This window comes from Neomonachus schauinslandi, chromosome 11 (genome assembly GCF_002201575.2).
Source record: "Neomonachus schauinslandi chromosome 11, ASM220157v2, whole genome shotgun sequence".
NCBI lineage: Eukaryota > Metazoa > Chordata > Mammalia > Carnivora > Phocidae > Neomonachus > Neomonachus schauinslandi.
The window spans coordinates 46,738,984-46,762,585 of record NC_058413.1 but is presented as its reverse complement, the minus strand read 5'-3'; the positions used below and the strand labels follow the sequence as shown (position 1 = coordinate 46,762,585).

At 37.7% G+C, this 23,602-nt stretch overlaps 1 protein-coding gene across 4 annotated transcripts in view; it reads right to left on the bottom strand.

Moving 5' to 3' along the window:
- The window catches only part of SBF2 (SET binding factor 2), a 467,712-nt gene that overhangs the window by 60,066 nt on the left and 384,044 nt on the right, over positions 1 to 23,602 (bottom strand). For 3 of the 4 annotated variants that reach the window (XM_044919516.1, XM_044919517.1, XM_044919519.1), the window contains 3 exons: positions 7,831 to 8,001; positions 3,222 to 3,484; positions 928 to 1,100 (listed from right to left, as the gene is read on the bottom strand). In XM_044919516.1, the coding sequence (XP_044775451.1) occupies positions 928 to 1,100; positions 3,222 to 3,484; positions 7,831 to 8,001 (607 nt within the window). The remainder of the gene's footprint in view (positions 1 to 927; positions 1,101 to 3,221; positions 3,485 to 7,830; positions 8,002 to 23,602) is intronic. The other variant, XM_044919518.1, reaches the window with a different exon arrangement.

Here is a 23,602-nt window from a genome sequence, read left to right as displayed (position 1 = left end):
GTTAAACAAAAATTACCATATGACTAGCAATTCCACTCCCAGGTATATACCCAAAAGATCAAAAATAAGGACTCAAACAAATAATTGTATGTGAATATTCATAGTAGCCAGAAGGCAGAGACAACCCAGATGTCCATCAACAGTTGAATGGATAAACAAAATGTAGTATATCCATACAATGGAATAGTTTCGGCCATAAAAATGAATGGCATTCTGATACCTGCTACAACATGGAAGAACCTTGAAAACATAATGCTAACTGAAAGAAGCCCGACACAAAAGAACAAATACTGTATGAGCAAACTTATAGGCAATATCTAGAACAGGCAAATTCATAGAGATACAGAGCTTACCAGGGACTACGGAGATGGAGAATGGGGAGTTATTGCTTAACGGTACAGAGTGTGTGTTTTGGTGATGAAAAAGTTTTTGGTAAAGGATAGTGGTGATGACTGCACAACACTGTGAATATGATTAACATCAGTGAATTTTACACTTAAAATAGTTTAAAGTGGCCAATTTTATGTTACATATATTTTACCATAGCTTAGAAATATTAAAAAAATTAATCAGAACATAAATAAACAGCATGACTAAACTACATGGAAGACAAGTATTAAAGGTGTAGGGGTGCCTGGGTGGCTCAGTCGTTAAGCGTCTGCCTTCGGCTCAGGTCATGATCTCAGGGTCCTGGGATCGAGCCCCACATCGGGCTCCCTGCTCCTCGGGAAGCCTGCTTCTCCCTCTCCCATTCCCCCTGCTTGTGTTCCCTCTCTCGCTGTGCCTCTCTCTGTCAAATAAACAAATAAAATCTTTAAAAAAAAAAAAGTATTAAAGGTGTTATGCTGAAAAAAATAGACCCCTAAAAACAATTCTTACTCAATTATCTCCAATATTCTGGTTCTCTAATATCTGTAAATTGATTACCTGGTATCATGCAATGAAGGCTCTTGATGTGATCCTGAGTAACTCCACTCTCTGTGCAAACCTTGTCAATAAATCGGGTAATGAATCGCACAACAGAATTGGCGATGTCATTATTCTCTGAATCTTCAAACCCACTTTCTGTATCATAGCTTTCAGCTACACTTCCTGCAATACTGAGAAAATCAAGGAAAGAAATCATGGTTAGTACTCAAATGTAACAAATGACTATTCTATCATAGTCAATTTTGATAGAAATTTAAATTTGTCCACATTATGATATCCTACTTGCCTACATCTGAAAGCTACTGTTGGGCATTGTCCTTTGGACCCAAATTTGTTTTTGTAAGAAATACTTCTGTCATTCTGCTAAATAGGAACTCAGGAACCACAGAAACTAAAGCAAAAATAGACTCTTTCATTTATTATCTGATACTTGAAACTTCTAAAAAAAAAAAACAAAACTGTTCTCTCAAGTTAATTACCACATAGAGTCAGACAAAGTAATATTGCTATCTTTGGCCTTTGACAACTGGGAGACATGTTCCCTGGTAGGCAAAGTAAAAGAACTTTTCCCAGAAAATTGCATATTCTTCCAAATGGAAGAACCAAACTGTCCTGTGAACCTTTCTGTTGCCAACATTTGTCTCTTTGAGTGAACCACAACACTTTGTCACTTTGAAGCCATCAATCTTCTGCAGGTGATAAAATCATGCAACAGAAGGGAATGAATTTGAAACAGTGGATGTGAAAGCTCAATCCTGTCCTTGCTGCTTATTCAGTTCCCACTGTTCAACAAATACTCCTGCCTCCTATGCCTTCTTTTAGACTGCTAATCATGGAAAAGATTCATATGTCTGTTCTAACCCACTTAGTTCTCTTTCCTCCAAATCCAGCCACATTCACTGAATCAGTTTTAAGGTAAAGCTAAACAGTGAATATGGCCTCACACCATCCCAAAGCATTAAAGAACTTGAGTGCCTTAGCCACTCAATAGGTATACTTTCAAGGAGCATGGTCATGTATAGTTTGAAGCGATGAAGGCCTAGGCTATATTGTTCACATAAAATAACTCTCTGAAGGAAGAAATAAGAGACCCATGCAGTTGACTGCATGGTGTAAAAGGCTGACTTCAAAACAACAAAAAGTTGTCTAGCCTGGAAGACTAGAAGCTCTTGGGTGTTCTTGACAAAAATGAAGTATCTGAGAGAGATTGAAAGGTTGGGGTCAGAGATGTGGGCTTGTGGATGAGTTTCTAAGAGAGTATGAAGAGCATGGAAGAGGGATTGAGAATGGGAGAGAAGAGAAGCTGCCTGAAAGAGCCTGAGAAGGATTTACAAGAGTTAAAAGAACTACCAGCATGCTAGAGCATCACTGAAGACCTAAAAGGTTAGAATGTCACTACTGTTGGGTAAGCAGTTCATTCATTCATTCATTCATTTAATCATATGTGCAACCAAATATTTATTGGGCACATACTATATGCAAAGATCTGGGGGTACAGCAATGAATGAGGCATATGATAAACAAATATATGAAAATAAATCAGGTTGTAGAAAGTGTCATGAAAGAAAAAAAATGCAAGATAGGAGAAAGAGTGATGCCTGTGCCACTTAAGATACGGAAGTCAGGAAGGCCGCTCTAGGTAGATGGCATTTGAGCAGAGAATTAAATGAAGTGAGGGAGTGATTCTTGTAACTATTTCAGGGAGAGTATTCCAGATTGTGGGAACAAATACAAAGACGCTGAGGCAGTATTATGCTTAGAGTTTTTGAGGATTAGCATTAGAAGGGAGACCAGTGTTCTTGACAGAAGAATGACAGGAAATAAAAGTCAGAGCAGCCGTCAGGAGCCAAATCCTCTCAGGTTTTGTAGTCCATGGGTTTATTCTCAGTGGTACTGGAACTCAATGTGGGGTTGGGAGCAAGGCATGGTTGAGGACATGATTATAGACAAATTCAGTGCATACACTGAAAAAAGGAGGGCCGAGAAACAAATAATAACTTTGGCAAGAAGTTCATTAGTAATTTTCCAGAGTGGTTTCTGTAAATTGCTATGGCAGAAAGTAACTGAAGGGTTTGGTCAGTAGTGGGTGAGAAAGTTGAAAAATTGGGTCATGAAAGATGAAGTGAAGGTCTTTTAATATAGAAGAGTTGAAAAAAAGAGAGTTGAGCAAGTCTGAAGGTAAGGAAAATGCTTAAAATTTTGAAATATGTACAGCAGTATTTGCCCAAAATACTTTATTTTGTCTGCTAAGCCAAGAATAGGAGGGTCTCTGGATGTGCACATTTTGGTACCTGTTTGTGACAATGCTGTTGCTTCCACTCTCCCAGTCGCCTGGTGCTGATGTTCTCAGGAGCTTGTTTTTACTTGTATCCAGTGGGACCAGCAGGTTGACCATGAGGTTTGCAAAATGAATGGCCTGACTGAAGACAGTGCTTTCTTCACGTTGCACCAGCTCCTGCTGAGTTGATTTGCTCAGAGAAGGCCAAAGGCGTAGCTGCTCAGCTGCCAGGTCCATTGCTGTCTTCTCCTGATATTGGTCATCCGGAAGCTTATCCTAAAAAAATATAGCAAAACAATGCAAATCCATGACACAAGCTTCAAAAACATTGAACACGTTTCAATTATCCATCTATTAAATACCTATGTCACCAAAAAAGGGAAATATATAAATGAAACGTAACAACAACAACAAGAAAACAAAATCAACTCTTTTCTGCCAGCTTCAGCCAGCCTTAGTGGAACAATGTCATAAATCCAAGGAAGCGGCAGCAAAGCACAGATGGCTACACTTTCACTGCTAACATTTCACTGTGTTTATTTATCTCTATGGTCCCATCTCTTTCCAACTGCCAGTTAAACAAATTGTTGACGTGAAATATGTAAAAATGAATGAATGTCCAGTAGCATTTACTCATATTCTGATATGTTTCTTCTCTTCTCTTTGGGAGGAGGAGACAGAATGACGAAAGTCATAAAAAAATAGAGCTAGATTTCCTAGTAAATGTGGGAATCAAATATTATCAGGACATAGGTATAACAATGGGATTTTATTTTATTTTTTTATCAAGTTTTTTTTTTAAAGATTTTATTTATTTATTTGACAGAGAGAGAGAGAGATAGTGAGAGCAGGATCACAAGCAGGGGGAGTGGGAGAGGGAGAAGCAGGCTTCCTGCTGAGCAGAGAGCCCGATGCGGGGCTCAATCCCAGGACCCTGGGATCATGACCTGAGCCGAAGGCAGACGCTTAACGACTGAGCCACCCAGGCACCCCTTTTTATCAAGTTTTTAATTTTATATTTATTTATTTACCTACCTATGTATTTATTATTTATTGGGGCCAAGAATTTTTATTTTTTTGCATATTTAAGAAAATTTATCTATTTTTATTTAAATTCAATTAACATATAATGTATTATTGGTTTCAGAGGTAGTGATTCATCAGTCTTATATAATACCCAGTGCTCATTACATCATGTGCCCTCCTTAATGTTCATCACCCAGTTACCCCATCTCCCCCACCCCAGCAACCCTCAGTTTGTTTCCTATGCTTAAGAGTCACTTATGGTTTGTCTCCCTCTCTGATTTCCTCGTTTTATTTTTTCCTCTCTTCCCCTATGATCCTCTGTTTTGTTTCTTAAATTCCATATATAAATGAGATCATACTGAATTTATTCGTCTCTGAATTATTTCGCTTAGCATAATACCCTCTAGTTCCATCCACGTTGTTGCAAATGGCAAGATTTCAATTTTTTTGATAGCTTAGTAATATTCCATTGTGTTTATATACCACATCTTCTTTATCCATTCATCTGTCGATGGACATCTGGATTCTTTCCATAGTTTGGCTATTCAAGTCCACTGACCTTTAAAACTCCAGGTTTTAAGCCCCGCTGGTTGCAAGAACTCATGAAATTTGGGCCCTCTTACTTCCTAAGCCAATTGCTATGGGAATTTGTTTTCTCCATGCACTTCCCTGTGCACTCTCCAGTGCAGCTATGGCTCCCTCCCTCCTGCAGTGGCCATGAACTCTCTCTCTCCCAAGCTGCATCTCTGCACTTCCTACCTTCTTTGATGTGGCCTCTTCTCTATCTTCAGTTGTGGAGTTTGTTTTGCCAGTCTTCAGATTGATTTCTGGAGTATTTAGGATGACTGGATAGTTACCTAGCTGTATTTGTGGGACGAGGCAAGCCTACACTTACTCTGCTGCCATTTTCTCAAAATCTTTTTTTTTTTTTTTTTGAGTCTGACAATAGGATTTTAAAGAGGAATTTCCTAGTAGGCTGAAAAGTTAAGAAAAGCTAGTATATCTAGTCTCACTTGTACCTAATCTAGGTATCATAGACTTCTTTAGAAGAAATGACAGAGAAGCAGTGACATGTGTTTGCTCTACAAATGCTTTTGAGATATACCAGTGTTAGCTTTATATCTGCTTAAAAAAAAAAACTATCCAAAGCACCACACCAGCCCAAATATTTCTGGAACGTGACCTCAAACTAATTCGCATCTGTTATAGTTACCCCTTACCCAAGTATATTTGGTGTTTTGAAAGAAAAATCCGAGTTTTACATTAAATTAAGTAAACAATTCACACTAACAGTGTATAATAATAATTTGGAATATGAGATAAATGTCAGATAGTGGTATTTTTTATTAAAGTTCCCATTTTTATCATACTCAAGAATAGACAATGTTTAAAATTACATGAGACATAGAAATACTTGAATAGTACTATGTAGTTCCTATTAGAAATCTAAATTCATTTATCTCACATAAGAATATAAAGTCAATTTAAAATGGAGGTTGATGCAAGATGCTTAACTGACTGAGCCAGCCAGGTGCCTGCAATTTTCTTATCTTAAAATATTTTCTTGATATTTTTCTTTTTTTTTTTTTTAAAGATTTTATTTATTTATTTAATTGACAGAGAGAGAGAGAGAGACAGCGTGAGAGGGAACACAAGCAGGGGAAGTGGGAGAGGGAGAAGCAGGCTTCCAGCTGAGTAGGGAGCCCGATGCAGGGCTCTATCCCAGGACCCTGAGATCATGACCTGAGCCGAAGGCCGTCGCTTAACCAACTGAGCCACCCAGGTGCCCCTTGATATTTTTCTTAAGTATAATTTATGCTGATAAAATATATGGAAACATATAGAATATTCCTAAAAGGAGAACTAGATTTATTGCTGACATACTTTCAAGAACTACTGAATTTTATATTTATTTCAGAGTCATTTTTGTTTGTTTTGCTTTTATTTTGTTTAAATTCAATTAATTTTTTAAAAAATATTTTACTTGACAGAGAGCGAGACAGTGAGAGAGGGAACACAAGTGGAGGGAGTGGGAGAGGGAGAAGCAGGCTTCCCGAGGAGCAGGGAGCCAGATGCGGGGCTCCATCCCAGGACCCTGGGATCATGACCTAAGTCAAAGGCAGGTGCTTAACGACTGAGCCACCCAGGTGCTCCAATTTTTTTTTAATTCAATTAATTAACATATGGTATATTATTAGTTTCAGAGGTAAAGTTTAGTGATTCATCAGTTGCATATAACACCCAGAGCTTATTACATCAAGTGCCCTTCTTAATGCTCATCATCCAATTATTCCATCCCTCCACCCACTTCCCCTCCAGCAACCCCCAGTTTGTTTCCTATACTTAAGAGTCTCTTATAGTTTGTCTCCCTCTCTGATTTCGTCTTATTTTATTTTTCCCTCCCTTCCCCTATGATCCATTGTTTTGTTTCTTAAATTCCACATATGAGTGAAATCATATGATAATTGTCTTTCTCTGATTGACTTATTTTGCTTAGCATAATACCATCTAGTTCTATCCAGGTCGTTGCAAATGGTAAAGATTTCATTCTTTTTGATGGCTGAGTAGTATTCCATTGTGTGTGTGTGTGTGTGTGTGTGTGTGTGTATACACACACCACATCTTTATCCATTCATCTGTCGATGGACATCTGGGCTCTTTCCATCTTTGTGGACACTACTGCTATAAATATTGGGGTGCAGGTGCCCCTTTGGATCACTATGTTTGTATTCTTTGGGTAAATACCTAGTACTGCAATGCTGGGTCATAGGGTAACTCTATTTTTAACTTTTTGAGGAACCTCCATACTGTTTTCCAGAGTGGCTGCATCAGCTTGCATTCCCACCAACAGTGTAGGAGGGTTCCCCTTTCTCCGCATCCTCACCAACATCTGTTGTTTCCTGACTTGTTAGGAAACTTCCTAATTGTAGCCATTCTGACTGGTGTGAGGTTCATTGCGGTTTTGATTTGTATTTCCACGATGCCGAGTGATGTTGAGAATTTTTTCATGTGTCTGTTGGCCATCTATAATGTCTTCTTTGGAGAAATGTCTGTTCGTGTCTTCTGCCCATTTCTTGATTGGATTATTTTTTTGGTGTTAAGTTTGGTAAGTTCTTTATAGATTTTGGATACTAGTCCTTTATCTGATTAGACATTTGCAAATATCTTCTCCCATTCCATAGGCTATCTTTTGGTTTTGTCAACTGTTTCCTTTGCTGTGCAAAAGCTTTTTATTAGAGTCATTTAGCTTTAATTTGACATTTCTTCAGAAAGTTAATTGTACAAGACATCTGGTCAGATATTTTCATTTTCTTTTTTCTGTTCAACTTCCTATAATTGTTTCCAAAGAATTCCTATTTATTAACATGTAATAAAACAATTCCACTGCTAAAGAACTATATTAAGAAGTTATTATGGAAAAATATAATATCAGAAATCAACAGAAGAAAGATGATCACCACAGGACTCCCACTTGAGGATGAACCTCAAATACACTGGTAGAAAGTGGCTAGATTTCCTTTTGCCCTGGGAATATATGAATAAGCTTTCCTTGAAGCCAGGATGCCAGTCCCACACTAGTATCTTTCTTCTCTTACCTTTTGCTTCAGATATGGGGCATGATTATCTTCCTTGGCTGAGAGGTACAGGGAGCGCACCTGTTCCTGCACTGCATTGTAGAAGGTTGTCTCCCAAAATTGCTGATTCGCCCAGATGGGGTGGTCCTGAACACAGGTGTAAGCAAACTGGCTGACTCCAGGGGCCAGTTTCTGTGAGAACACATAATACACATCACCACAGGGCTGACAGCGTCATGACAATTCAGAAAATTACAGGGGTCATGGTTAACCACAAATATCATTAAAGGGCTTATCTAAACAATATCTTAGGGCAGTACAAACTTAGCAATCAAAAACTTAATTCATTTTTAACTGGCAACTTTGGGCTTGCTATCAAATCCTTTAGGGTCTCAGTCACTTTATGGACATTTTAGCAACAGCTAAAATGAAAGTTATCATATGAATTAGAGAATGTATGGAAGGTACCTGGCACTGTGGTGTGCACACTGTAGAGTTGGTAGCTCTTATTACAATTGGAATATGTAAATGAAATCCATCACAACCTAAACATAAAGCTTCAGATAATTTAAAATTTTTTCTATGGTACATTTCTGGGGGGCACTAACTGAAATGTGAGTGAGCCTGCAGCTTGGCCTTATACACAGAATGAGGGCATATCATGCATTTGAGACTCAAGAAGAATCACACCCTCCCTACTCTAGCCCTTTACCTCTCCACCAAGGCTGCTGCCTGCCTCACATACTCCCTAGCAGAGTGTCCTGGGCTTCGAGGGCATTTTCTGGTAACCAAGTCTGGTCATGGGAAGGTAATTTCAAACCAAACCTTCCTTTCCAGGACTTCCTGCTGGGCTTCAAAGTAAGAGTAAACCTTACTCTGTGATTTACAATAAAGAGGAGGAAAACTAACTCTGCAGGCATTTGGGGTACTTCATAAATATTTACATATCTCATTTAATACTAAATATGAGATGCACATTATTATTGCCAATTTAAAGAAGAGGAAAACAGAAGTTCAGGGATGTTTAAGTGATAGACTAAAGTCAGATGACAAGTTACATAAGTGGTGAAACTGGTTTTTAAGCCCAAAGTTTGTTTGGTTCCAAAGCCCCTGCTCTTTTTTCTATACCAAACTGTCTTGCAAAAGAACATCATAAAATAAATACTAATTAGCAGTGCTGTCTGTTTTTTTCTGCAACCTGTTTTTTTTTTGTTTCCCAAAGTAATACACAGTCTTGAAGATCTGATATGATTTTAATTAACACTGTACTTTTACTTGTACATATGATTCATATCGTAAGTTTCAGTTAATGATTTAAACATTCTTTCCACAGCTCTTGCTTTCATCTCTAATGGTTAAAGATGTTTCAAAAACTTTTTTAATCCATCATTTCTCAGCAAACAGCAGGTAACATTCTCAATAGACAATTTTTTGGTCCATTTTATTTTTTTGGAATTGAGTAGAACTAAAGTTTCTGATATGTTTTCTTTTAAAGCAATTTAATAAACTGACTTCTCTCTTGGAATATCGGACACTGAAGATTACTATTAAGGTTACATATGTAACAGTTATGTAGCAAAAGTTGGTTCATTTCTTAGGGATGCATAACAGATGAATAAGATACTTGGTAAAAATGATAGCCTCAATACGTGCTAATTTCCTTTTTGGTCTAGAGCAGACTAAACCTAGAACTAAAAATAGGCACCACACATACCATGAAATGTAGTACTTATGTAGTACTTATATGTACTACTATGGAAGTGGGATGGCTGTGATTTTACCTATGAGGGTCTACATATTTCTGCATCCCCTGTGTAAGTCCCTTTCAAGACAGGACTATGTACTGCTGCTGAGGTGACTGACTGTAACTCCTATCAGGTGGCTATAAGTTGGGATTGACTGTGAAACAAAAATCAAGAGTTCCCCAAGGGTAAGCTGCATAAGGATCACTGTTGATCTTCATAATGCCTATATACTCGTTTAAAATACAGTTCCTATCTACCAATGGGAAATCATGGGCAAAATGTGGTTCTGTGAGTAAGTAAGCAGGAGCCACAAAGTGAATCACATGTTCCTCCTATACTCTGCTCGTAGATACTTGGGATGTAGGTTGCACCTTTTTTTTTTTTTGCCCCACAGTAATCTAAGGACTAATAATGATCTCAGTAGCAGTGCACAGACCTATTTTGAAAGGGATTTTAAAGGCATGAAATTTAAACAAGACAAAAGCATAATTCTCAGTTGCCTTTCCTGTAAGCATAATCAGAGGCACTACTATTTCTTACAAATGAGATGTAATAAATAGTAGCTCTTAAAATCTTGGAGTTCTGAAATTAATATAGATGGGCTCAGAAAACCAGAGCTTTTAACAAATTATCAGTTTCTCACATAAAGTACTTTTAGGATCATCGACACACCAAAAAAGCTATTATTAACCAGATATCTCTTATTACAAATTGACAGAGCTCCCCAGGGATCTGAGAGTATAATGAAGCCCTGTCTTTCTTTTTCAGCATTTTTCTTGCTGATGTTGCATATTCAATTTCCTTGGCACTTATCAATTATTATCTTCCTATTTATTGACAAACTAAAAATGAATATGCAAAAACTCCCCTAAATCTTCCCAAAAAAGTGGACTATATATGTTCCAAGGCAGAAAGACAGTGTAAAACAATGACAGCAGCTCAAAGGGTCAGAACCCACAACGTGTTTACCAAGTGAGAAACTAGCTTGGGGAAAAGTGACTATAGGATAAATACGTCTTGGGGACAAGGCAGTCACGCATGGCTATGGCATCTGATATATGCATAAGAAGTCATTAATTTCCAAATACCTCAAATATAATTATTTTTCTAAACATGAAATTCGCCTCCTTTTTTTGTGGTTTCCTGCTATGTCTTCCCAACCACAAACAAGGGGCACTGTGTCCCTTACTGTTGGGATAGGCAGGGCCGCTGCGCTGATGGGCAGGTGTGTTCTTAGGACCAGCAGAGGGCAGTAGCACCTTATTCTGCCTACAGCCCATCAAGGATTTAGATGGGAATCACAAAAATGGAGCATTGTGGTCTGGCTGGTCTTGAAAGTAGGTGGTAAGGTGAAGACTGCATGTCTTCACTGTATATTTGAGCGATCCTACAAAGAAAATGGATTTACCCAAGGTCATACAGCAAGATGGGCAGAAGAGAAAGGAATAGAAATAAGGTTTTCTATTATTCAACATCATTTCTGTAAGATACAAAATTTAAGATATTCCACAAAAGAAAACTGTATTATAATTATCTAGAGAAAGATGTGATGAGACTGTTTAGGGTTTCCAATTCGCTATATCCTAAAATAGTAGTATTAGTTGTAAACAAAGAAAATAAGCACTTGTCTATAAAACTATCTCCTGATTTTAATCCCTTCTTTGGTTTGAAGAAAAAACTTTCCTAAAATGGTTTCTCAAACTGGCCCATATAGCCAACTTCATGACCTTTTATTTTGAACAAAGATGAGACTCAATCCCCACTGAAGGCCTAAGGGTGGTGGTGGTAGGGAATGCTGTTGTCAAATGACATCTCTTTCTTTCCCTCCAATTTTGGCAACACTATTCATTTTACACTTCCTAATAATTCTTATGATTTTTCCCTAAAGAAACAAGTGATATTTTGGCATGCAATTTTATGAGATGTTAAAAAATATGTTGACTGCCTTCCTGATCTAGAAAAAAATAGCCCTGATGGTACTAGATTAAGCAATGCTATTCATTTTCCACAAAGCATTCAAAGGCAACCTCAGCATGAGACAGGATATGGAGAATAACCTCATGAGGCTCACCAATCGGCAGGCCAGATTCAAAACCAAATAAATGGACACAAATCATCTCAGAGATGAGTTGGTCAAGGGAAAGGTTAAGATATCAGTATGAGGGGCCTGTCTAAGGTCTGTCTGGCTAGACATGTTTGTTCTCCAGGCCCAAGGCCATTAGGGAGCTCAGAGGGAAACCAGATTTCAGGAAATAAAGTTAGCTGGTAGGACCATAAATATGTAATTGTCTTAAAGAATAATGCAGAATACAAAGATTCACTGTTTAAGTTGCTGGGTATTTCCTATCTAGCTCTGGATACTAGAATACAATTATACCTCTTTGCACAGTTTGGGGACAGTGCCAGCCAGTCCTTTCATGATTCTACACTGGCCTGACCAAGTCCAGATATTAAGTCACTTGAAGAATTTGAATATTTTTTATATCAAGTTTTTATTTAAATTCCAGTTAGTTAACATATAGTGTCATATTAGTTTCAGAAATAGAATTTAGTGATTTATCACTTACATATAACACCCAGTGCTCGCCACAAATGCCCTCCTTAATACCCATCACCCATTTAACCCCCCAGCCCCACCCTTCCTCCAGCAACCCTGTTTGTTCTCTATAGTTAAGAGTCTGTCTTATGGTTTGCCTCTCTCTTCCCCCCCCCTCCCATGCTTAGTCTTGAGAGACAAACAAAAGGAAGATAGGAATAGGAAAAATGTGAATCAAAAACCTGTATTTATCAAATCTTAATCAAACCTTAAACATATTTGCTTCATGCATTTTTATAAACAAAGGACATTCAACATTATAGATTTGATTGAAGCCCACTGTGTACTTCTTTTGATCCCATTTGCCTCCGAATCCAGAGGTAACAATGATCCTGAATTAGGTATTTTTCATTCCCATTTATATAGCTTTTATATCTGTATATGTCCACAAAGAATATACAGGATTATATTGCAGGTTTGATTTTATCCCTTATTGGTGATGCTTCTCAAAGTATACAACTTATATTTCACTGAATTATATAATATTTAATCAAACTATGTAATTAATTGAAACAAAACACAATGAACTCTTCATAAACATACAACTCAAAAGGAGCAGAGAGTGGCTTACAAGCAAGGAGTATATAGGAGACTGTGTGCATTAGTCAGTGGAATTTACAGAATGGCAAATAATCCAAATAGTTAAAAAAAAAAAAAAGGTGACTGTGAGAATCTACTATAGTTTTTTCTGTTCTACTGATAGTAAGATTGAACAATGAAAGTAACCTCAAATTCGTAATGGTCTAAACCTCTCCTGGGTTACTTAGAAAATCCAGGCACACAATTCCTGCACAAGAAGTATATCATTCACCAGCACAGCCCAGTATTCATTTGATGTGCCAATTTCAGTAGCTGGAACGACAGGGTTGAAGTTCTTAAACCACTTATCCTTTGTATTATGGATACATACATACAATTATGTATGTTTCTTTGCATTAAGTTGTTTAGTAAATATTAAGAGATCAGATGACAAATCGATTTTTTTCCTTTGTGGTCCAAAAATTAGCAGGAATTAAATACAAGCTTGTTGTCAAGTCCTTTGCCTGTTTTCCTTTTTTTAAAGATTTTATTTACTTATTTATTTTAAAAGATTTTATTTATTTTAGAAAGAGAGAACGAGAGAGTGAGTGAGTGGGGGAGAGGGAGAGGGAAAGCAGATTCCCCACTGCGTGCGGAGCCCAGAACCCCGACATGGTCCAGCGGCTTGATCCCATGTCCCTGAGACCATGACCTGAACCACCCCCCGGGTTTGGCATTCTTAAAAATACAAGATAGGACCCAAATTTCCTTTCTCCCCTCCTTTCTGCAGGTTTTTAAACTTTATATAAATGATACCACATTGTGTTTTCTTCTGGAACATGGTTTTTCACATATTATGATGCTAGACTTATTCAGGTAATAATAATAAATAATAATAATTATTAAAACTAATCTAACTGAGCTTTCACTATGTATATTTATCAACGTACTTAGTCCTTATGCAACCTTGTGATCCACTGAGGTAAGTACTATTATTTACTCCTGTTTTAAAGGTAAAGGAACTGAGGCACAGAGAAGTTAAGTACCTTGTCCTAGAGAAAACTGCCAGGAAGTGGTGGAACTAGAGTTGGAGTCAAACTCAGGTAGTTTAGCTACAGAATCTAGTTTCTTAATTACTGCATAACTTAACTACTGTATGGAATTCCATTACATGAATATATAGCATTTCCTTGTTCCTGCTCATGGACATTTGTATTGTTTTCAACTTCTTGCTATTATAAACAATGGTGTATGAACATTATCAACACATGTCAACTGTCAGCTCTGATTACTGGTTTCAGCACCATTTAATAGTGCCTGGAAATGCTTGAGAGGGGCCTAAGAAAAAGATAATTCCCATTATTTCCTGTACCAACAAACATTTTTGGGTTATTGATACACTGGCTATATTGCCAATAAGAAATTATTTCATGCAGATTTTTTGCAAATTTACTATTTAAAAAATTAATAATTCTGTAATATCAAATATCTAGTCAGTGTTTGAGTTTTTAATTATCTTACGAATGTTAAATGTTTTTCTTTGTTTTTTGTTTTTGTTTTGTTATACAGTTTGTTTGATTCAGGAAGGACCCAAATATGATCCGTATATTACCAGCAGTTTATATATCTCTGAGGTCAGTTTTTTTTTTTTTTTTAAGATTTTATTTATTTATTTGAGAGAGAATGAGAGAGAGCACATGAGATGGGGGAGGGTCAGAGGGAGAAGCAGACTCCCTGCCGAGCAGGGAGCCCGATGCAGGACTCGATCCAGGGAGTCCAGGATCATGACCTGAGCCGAAGGCAGTTGCTTAACCAACTGAGCCACCCAGGCGCCCTCTGAGGTCAGTTTTAATCAATAGGTTCCTCTACCATCTGTCTGTCTGTCTGTCTCTCTCTCTCTTATTTTCCCTCCCACCTGTGATCTATTTGTTGAAGAAACTGGATCATTTATCCAATAGTTTCCATTAGTCTGGTGGTTGCTGACTGCATCCCAGTGGTACCACGTGACACAGTCTTTTGTCCTTTGTATTTCCTGCAAATTGACAGTTGGATCTAGAAGCTTGATCATTTTCAGGCTTGATTGTTTGGCAAGAATACTTTATAGATGGTACTACTATATACGGTTGTCGCTCTTTTTGTGATGTTAAAGGTTATTGACCATTAATTCTTAGATTCATTATTAGGAATAATAAAAGTGATATTCTCATTCTAGCATTATTTCCTTACTTACTAGTTAGAATATTTCTATAAAGAGAAACTTCCCCTCATCAACTGTTTGGTAACCCAAACATGTAACCTGTCCTGGATAAATACATGAGATTATCCCTTCATTGATCAGTTTTAAAAACAATGCATTGCTTTCTAGCATTCATCAGAGATGACCAATTTTTCTTTTTTTATTCATATTTTTATGAGCTCATGGATTTTAAAACATATTTAACTATTCTTAAACCTGTTTAGGATGAAACAAAAAAAAAATCTATCCATAAATGTTTACTGGAAACTTGCACTTTTCATTAACTCAATACCAAGTACTACGGGACCTCTGTCTACAAAGTACTTATAATCTATATGGAGAGACAAGAACTCCACATGTGATAACTGATGAGCCTAATAATGTCATATATAACAGCACTGTAAACTGGTAAGACTGAGGGCCTGATTGGGAGAACATCATCAGCAAAGTAGTAGTAGATACTAGTAGATACATAACAAGGTGTTTTCTCTGAGATGTAACTACAAAAGGAACCAAAGGAGAAAAGACATCAGTGGGTCCCGGCACAGGAAATGGAGGAATTTGGTGAGTCACAGCTCTCACTATGTGTACCTACAAATGGCCCAAAACTCTACAAAAATGTTTATTATTGCATTATCTTTAATAGCTATACCCCCTCCAAAGTTAGCAATTTTAATGTCTAACCATAGAGAGAAAGGTTAGGCAAATGATGGAACCTTATTAACACAAAAGAATATTATGCTGCCATTAGAAGTGGTTAATATGATGATGTGTTATGAATGAAGTAATTATGCTACATTTCAGTAACTTGGCCACGGGCGCCTGGTTGGCTCAGTCGTTGAGTGTCTGCCTTTGGCTCGGGTCATGATCCCAGGGTCCTGGGATGGAGCCCTGCATCGGGTGCCCTGCTCCTCGGGAAGCCTGCTTCTCCCTCTCCCACTCCCCCTGCTTGTGTTCCCTCTCTCGCTGTGTCTCTCTCTGTCAAATAAATAAATAAAATCTTAAAAAAAAAAAAAAGAAAAAGAAAATCGGCCAAATATGCTATGATTATGCCCATAAGTACACAAAGACTAGGAGAAAAAGGCAAAATGAAAATGAAATAAAAGTAACAGAATTTTGACAATTTGTTTTCCTTCTTCCAAAATAATTTTAAGGGATCTTTTTATTAAATGTGGCAGAATGAAAGTTCTTTTGCCCCCAAACCTCATTGAAATGACAGCAAAAGAGAAAAATGGTAAAACATACAAGAGTAAAGAGGATGAGAAAAAAGACAACAACATCAGTGATGTTAATACAATTTTAGAAGTCATAAAGTGGACTTATAAGCAGTAGCAAATTTTGAAGATCAGATAAAGAGGAAACTCCACACTACTTAGAGAAGGAAAAGCCCTTTACACACTTTAAAAAAGTGAATTTTATGGTACATGAATGATATCTCAGTAAAAAAATGGAAACAACTCAAATGTTCATCAGCTGATGAATAAAATGTGGCACATACATGCAATATAATATTATGTGGCAATAAAAAGATATGAAGTACTGATATAGGCTAACCATGGATGAACACTGAAAACATTACTTATGCTAAGTGGAAGAAGTTGGTCGTGAAAGTTCACATGTTGTAAAATTTCATTCATGTGAATGAAATGTCCAGAACAGGCAAATCCATAGAGGCAGAAAGTACCCTGCTTGACTTTAATTTTAATAGCATAACAGCAAAATATCCATGCTTTTCTATTACATACAAAACATTTACCAAGAAAACCTGAATTGTGGGTGATAAAATAAGTCTTAACATTTTTTTTAAGATTTTATTTTTATTTATTTGAGAGAGAGAGAGTGCAAGAGCGCACAAGTGGGGGGAGGGGCAGAGAAAGAGGGAGAAGCAGACTCCCCGCTGAGCAGGGATCCTGACATGGGGCTCAATCCCATGACACTGGGATCATGATCTGTGCCAAAGGCAGACGCTTAACCAACTGAGCCACCCAGGCGCCCCAGTCTTAATATATTTTAAAGGGACTCAAACCATACAAAAGTATTACCTGACTAGAATGGAATTAAATTAGAAATCAATAACAGAAAGTTATCTGGAAAATCTCCAAATTTAGAAGCTAATTAACTCATGGATCAAAGAAGAAATAAAAGGGGAAATTAGAAAGTACTTTGCACTAAACAAAAGTGAAAACATATTAGAATTTGTGGGATGCCACTAACCCATTTCTTTGGGGGAGATTTACAGCACTAAATGCCTGTGTTAGGAAAGAACAATGGTTTCAAATCAATGACCTCAGCTTACACATAGAAAAATCAGGGGGTAACACCCAGTGCTCCATGCAGTATGTGTCCTCCTTAATACCCATCACTGCACTGGGCTAACCCATCTCCCCTCTAAAACCCTCAGTTTGTTTCTCAGAGTCCATAGTCTCTCATGGTTCATCTCTCCCTCCTATTTCCCACTCTTCATTTTTCCCTTCCTTCTCCTAATGTCCTCCATGCTATTCCTTATGTTCCACAAATAAGTGAAACCATATGATAACTGACTTTCTCTGCTTGACTTATTTCACTTAGCATAATCTCCTCCAGTCCCATCCATGTTGATGTAAAAGTTGGGTATTCATCCTTTCTGATGGCTGAGTAATATTCCATTGTATATATGGACCACATCTTCTTTATCCATTCATCTGTTGAAGGGCATCTCGGCTCTTTCCACAGTTTGGCTATTGCGGACATTGCTGCTATGAACATTGGAGTGCATATGGCCCTTCTTTTCACTACATCTGCGTCTTTGGGGTAAATACCTAGGAGTGCAATTGCTGGGTCATAGGGTAGCTCTATTTTTAATTTTTTGAGGAACCTCCACACTGTTTTCCAAAGTGGCTGTACCAACTTGCATTCCCACCAACAGTGTAAGAGGGTTGTGTTATATGAAAACAATGAATCGTGGATCACCACATCAAAAACTAACGATGTATGGTGACTAATATAACATAAAAAAAAAAAAGATAGAGCTACCTTGGGGCGCCTGGGTGGCTCAGTCAGTTGAGCGTCTGCCTTTGGCTCAGGTCATGATCCCAGGGTCCTGGGATCGGGTCCCGCCTCAGGCTCCTTTCTCGGTGGGGAGTCTGCTTCTCCCTCTGCCTGCCGCTCCCCCTGCTTATGTTCTCTCCATCTCTGACAAATAAATAAAATCTTAAAAAAAAAAAGATAGAGCTACCCTACGACCCAGCAACTGCACTACTAGGTATTTACCCCAAAATTTGACTAGCACCCCAAAATTTGAAGGGCACCTGGGCGGCTCAGATGGTTAAGCGTCTGCCTTCAGCTTAGGTATCCTGGAAGTCATGGGTATCCTGGAAAAATATGAGCGCCTGCCTGGGCAGACAATAAGCAGTTTTAGGGGTCTGCAGAGGCAGCAAGGCAAGCCAGGCACCTAGAAAGCTGCTTATGGCCATTCACCTCTAAATAACTTGCATGTAATTGGTCACTACTATATTAGGATAAAAAGACAAAGGTGTATCACCTGGAAGCGCACATTTCACTCCTTGTGTGATTAAAGAAGTTAAATCTTCTGATTCAGTTTGGGTATTATCACTACTCGAGAGACTATTCTGATGACAAAGAGAATCCAGAGGAAAAAAACAATTAGCAAGCTCTGATTTTTAACTTGAATTTTATTACCAATAATCTAAGAAAAATGAACTTCTTCCTTATACTATTTTCTGCTTTTTATTGGATGAAAGCAGAAACCACAGTGCTATTGAATTACAATTTTGTAGTACATCTTTTCCTTTCATAGTTTCCATCTACTCAACTTTTCCAGGGATAAAAAAAAAAAAAAACCAAACCCCAAAACATTAAATTATTTTGTTAGAACTATGAAAAGCTAAGTAAGTCTTGAAAGCATTTCCTATAAACAACAGAATCAACATCTTGACGCCTACATTTCTGAATTTCACTGAAGTTTTGACTCAAAAATTTAAGGCCTTTGTCAATGACCAAATAAAGACTCAAATTGTAGGTTGCGTCCATGGTACAGTCAACCGTGGGTGAAGTAACTACAACTGTTACTTCAATGCCTGCATTTTCTAAGGGTTTTATTTTGAAACTGTGGTCTTTAGAGAATGAGTGACGAATAGCCAGTGTGATTCACTAAGGTGGTGCCTACGCAAAGTGGAGGCCACAGAGCAGTAAATACTGGGGTTGGACCTTGAACAGTTTCTGACTGATAGAATATTCTCAGATGAGTCACCTAAGCTGTAGCTTAAGTTCATTATGAAGATAACACCTTCTTGACCTAGATGTGTATCTGAAAGAGGTAGGTTAACCTATTTTTGAGAAGAAAAATTTAGTATTATAAGCTGACTATATATAGTGGGGAAAGAAAGTAAATTTCTTAAAAAGAAATATGCCCCTGTTTTTGAGGAAAACAATTCTTCTTCAACTTTAGTTCTACTGCTTCTTATTTAAGTTGGAAAGATTCATTAAAACTAAGCCTCTACAACAAGGAACAAGCTGTTAACCCAGTAGCCATTTTGTAGGAAGAAGAATACCTACTGAATCGTATAGACTGGGTCAAAGTTACCCAAGTGTTTGCATAGGTAAGCCCACAACTATATCTAGAATTCTAGAAAATAAGTAAATAGGAGTAATTATTTTGCTAAAAATAACTAAGACAGCTCCAAGGTTAAGGATAAATAGTTGTAAAGTATATTAGACTGTTCTAGGACTGAAGATGGTCTTCAAGCTCCAGGGGATCATTTTCCACTTCTAAGGCTTTTAGGAACACCACAAAATTCACCTCCTCACCCCTATCCCCAGGCTCTATGTCCATTTATTGTCTAGAATTTTACTGTATATATTTCATTCCTGTAGCTTAAGGCCTAGTTCCTACTAAAAAGGAAATATCCCTTCCAGTCTATGGATTCCTTATCCAGGTGCCTACAACTGACTATGAAAGAAGACTTTGAGATTAAGTTTCCTTAACAGGGCGGAAAAAGCAGTCATGAAAGAATCAGAAGTCTAAAGCAGGAGAAAATAAAAGAGCCAATGAAGTTGGAAAAGGGCATGGAACAAGGTTGGGGAAACAATATATTTCCCCCCCACCACCAATGTGCCTGGTCAACTCTCCCTGGCAAGTCCAGTTTGAGTCACTGGAATATGCAGAAGAAGGTTCCTAATGGAGAGGTGGGAGGAGTGCAATTCAACGTTGGTAAGTGGCAGCAGATTTTTCTACCTATCATCAAACACTTGCAGAAGTGTGCACATCTACTGGTATGAGAAGACAAATGTGAAAGTATATGGGCACACACAAACACATAATACTTGTGGACTTAAACCACTTACTTGTTTTGAAGTACAGACTCATTAAACGAAACCCCAGAGACAATTTTTTCATTGACCATTGACACATGGGATGCTGAGACACACAGAAGTAGAGGGGCATAAACAAGGTCACAGAGCTAGTTATAGCAGTGCTGAAACCAGAAAATGATGTTTTATAAGGTACAAAATAATTTGGCCACATCCTTTCCACATCCTCTTGACTTCCTGAGTATAGATGTCATCCAGCAGGTGAAAGAGCTGACTCCTTGTGTGCTAAATAGACTCTTCGCTTTCTCACTGCCATGACACTGGTTAAGCTACTTCTTCCACTTGGAATCTCTCCTTCCAATCTCTAATGGTTAAAATCCTACCCATTCCCCAAGAGCCTATTCAAATGCTACCTTTTCCAAAATGCCTTCCCTGATTGATTCCTCTGTTTCCAATCTGTTATAAACTGACTGTTTCTGTCCCCCTAAAATCCATATGTTGAAGCCCTAGTCCCCAGTATAGTGTATTTGAAAGAATTAAGATTAGTGTCCTTTTAAGAAGAGATACCAGAGAGTGCTCTCTATCTCTCCCCCTTTCCCTTCCTCCCCCCCTTTCTCACTGCATATATGCACTGAGGAAAGGTCATGTAAAGACATAGCAAGAAGGCAGCTACAAGTCAGAGAGAGAGTCCTTGGGATGCCTGGGTGGTTCAGTCAGCTAAGCGTCTGCCTTCAGCTCAGGTCATGATCCCGGGGTCCTGGGATCGAGTCCTGCGATAGGCCCCTTGCTCAGTGAGGAGCCTGCTTCTCCCTCTGCCTGCTGCTCCCCCTGCCTGTGCTCTCTCTCTCTTTGACAAATAAATAAAATCTTAAAAAAAAAAAAGAAAAAAAGAGTGTCCTTAATAACCAGAAACTGAATTGGCTGGAACCTTGATCTTGATATCTAGCCTCCAGGAGCGCGAGAAAATAAATGTCTGTTGGTTTAAGCCATAGTCCATGCTATTTTGTTATGGCAGCCCAAGCAGACGAAGACACCGTCTTAAACAGAACTTTGTTTATACTTCTTTAATAATTATTTCATTATATTTTTGCATTTAGGACATTTTTGCTCAAGCATGTGCTGAAATGACATGTTAGAACCTCAGATTTACATAAGATGGAAGAGCTTTTGACAGATTTTAATTGCCATTATGCTTTATTTAGTAGCAAGAAGGAGCATTAGTATTTTTATTATAAAAATCAAGATACAGAGGGTTTTTAAAAATAATTCTTTACTGTTTTCTAAGAAGATGTATTATATAAAATCAGTTCCTACATTGTTCTGTTTTTGCATGCTCATTAAGAGATGATAATAAATATTTATTAAAAGACCAACAATTTACTAGGTTTTATAAACAAAGTACTGAACTATTAATCAATTAAACATAAATAATTTTAAAATTTTGTGTACATTTAGTCTCTCTCCTAATAGCCTTTGAAGGCAGAAACCATCTCTGGCACATCTTGGCATCAACTCAAATGTCTGGTTGAAGTATCTTAAATATGAGTATTAGAGATACATAGAATGCTTGCTGAATTCTAAAGAAGTTAATTACATATTTTCCAGGGTTTGCTTCTAACATTACAATTTTTAATCTAATTTTATTAGTTGGAAATGTCACCTAAGAGTATAATAAAACTATCTAGTTTCTCATAGCCATTCCAGATGGTTCTCTGATTTTTTCCTGGTAATCCCCTGCCATCAGTATGAAAGCACTCCAGTGACTGAGGGTTCCCCCACTGCTTTCATTTCCCCAATACTTAAATCTCCATCTGAACGTGGTCTCTCTTTATCTTTATGTCTCTCACATCATGTAAAAATCTATCAGTGACAAACAGTGACAACTGCAAAGCTGAAGAAATTAAAAACAGTCCTCATAAGTTAGGTACAAGATGTTTCCCTTTGGACATAAAGGGAATTTGCTGAGTCACTGAGTCAAGTATTTATAGCACCACATAATTTATTTTCTGCTGTAATAACTTCTGTAATTCAGCAGCTCCTCCACAAGTCTCCGTCAAATCTATGATTTCTCAAAAATGCTAACAATGCTGACTAATAAGAAGGAAACAATGCTACCTAAGCAAAATTAAGCTAAATGGGCAATCTATTTATAAAATGCTCTTTAGGGACAAGTTGTTAATAAAATCTTGGCTTTTGCTACCCATAAAGAGAGTCATGAGTTTTGCATTTTCCATTCTTTTCTCAATTATGTTATCAGGCTCTACTTCACCAGAAATTTTCTAATTCCTGTCCTTAGGTCTTTTCCCTACTATACTACACAATAAGAAATCACAGCCAGAGAAGCTAAAAGCTACAGGTTGTAAAAGCTGGCATCCTACTAGCTGCAGATGTGGACTTTTTTTGTTTTTGTTTTTGTTTTTTTAAGCTGTCTAGAGGCGTTTTGTTTTTTTTAATTAAGCCAACATTTACAAATGAAGAGATTTTATTTAAAGGCTAAGTTTTCGGCTTCTCTTGAAAATTTGAAAAATGTGGTAACAATTGTTTCTGCATTCCTACATGGTGACAACTGATGGAGCTGAGTGGTGGCTGCCCTCATTAGACTCGTTCTTCCTTTGACTTGTTTAACTCATTTGCATTATTTGTTGGCCTCTTTGGTTTGTAACCCCTGCTAAAAGCAAACCATGCTATAGGTAACTTTCCATGTGGATCTCTCCCTAAGTACTATAATCAACATTTGTCTGTCATACTAGCCTGCTCTGTGGCTAAATCCTCCTGAACCTCTTCCACACCGCTGTAAGTTTCTGAAACACAATCTTGTCACTGCCTTGTTCAAGAGTATGCTATTGGATACTTCTTGGTGACTAGAGAATGATATTAGTCTAAACTCCTTAATATGACATTCTGAAACTGCTATAGAAGAGTAAAGATGGATGGAAATTAAAATGGACACACAAATGCTTTGGCAAGACTTGACTTTAAACTGAACAAAACTTTCTCTTCCTCATTCTTGAAGCCTCCCTCCCTCCCCTTCACTTGTTTTTCTGTAGAATCTTTTGTTTCAGGAACTTATTTCAATACTGACATCTCGCTGACCTCAATGCATACTTAGTAACAAGATTCGAAATTCAGATGGTCAGAGCCAGCACTAGTCATGTGACCACCTTGAAGACATAATGAATGCGTCTGGCAGCATGTACCAGATTCCTGTGGAAAATGCCCAGAACCTGTATTTTCCTATAATACCCCTCAGTCTTTTACCCTGGGAGGGTCTGCTGTTTTGAAGGCATTAGCCTGCTGCAACCTCCTTTGCCTGGCAAAATAATAAAACTACCATTCCTCTTTATCCCAAAACTCTGTCTTCATGTTGTATTTCGGCTCCAGAGCAGA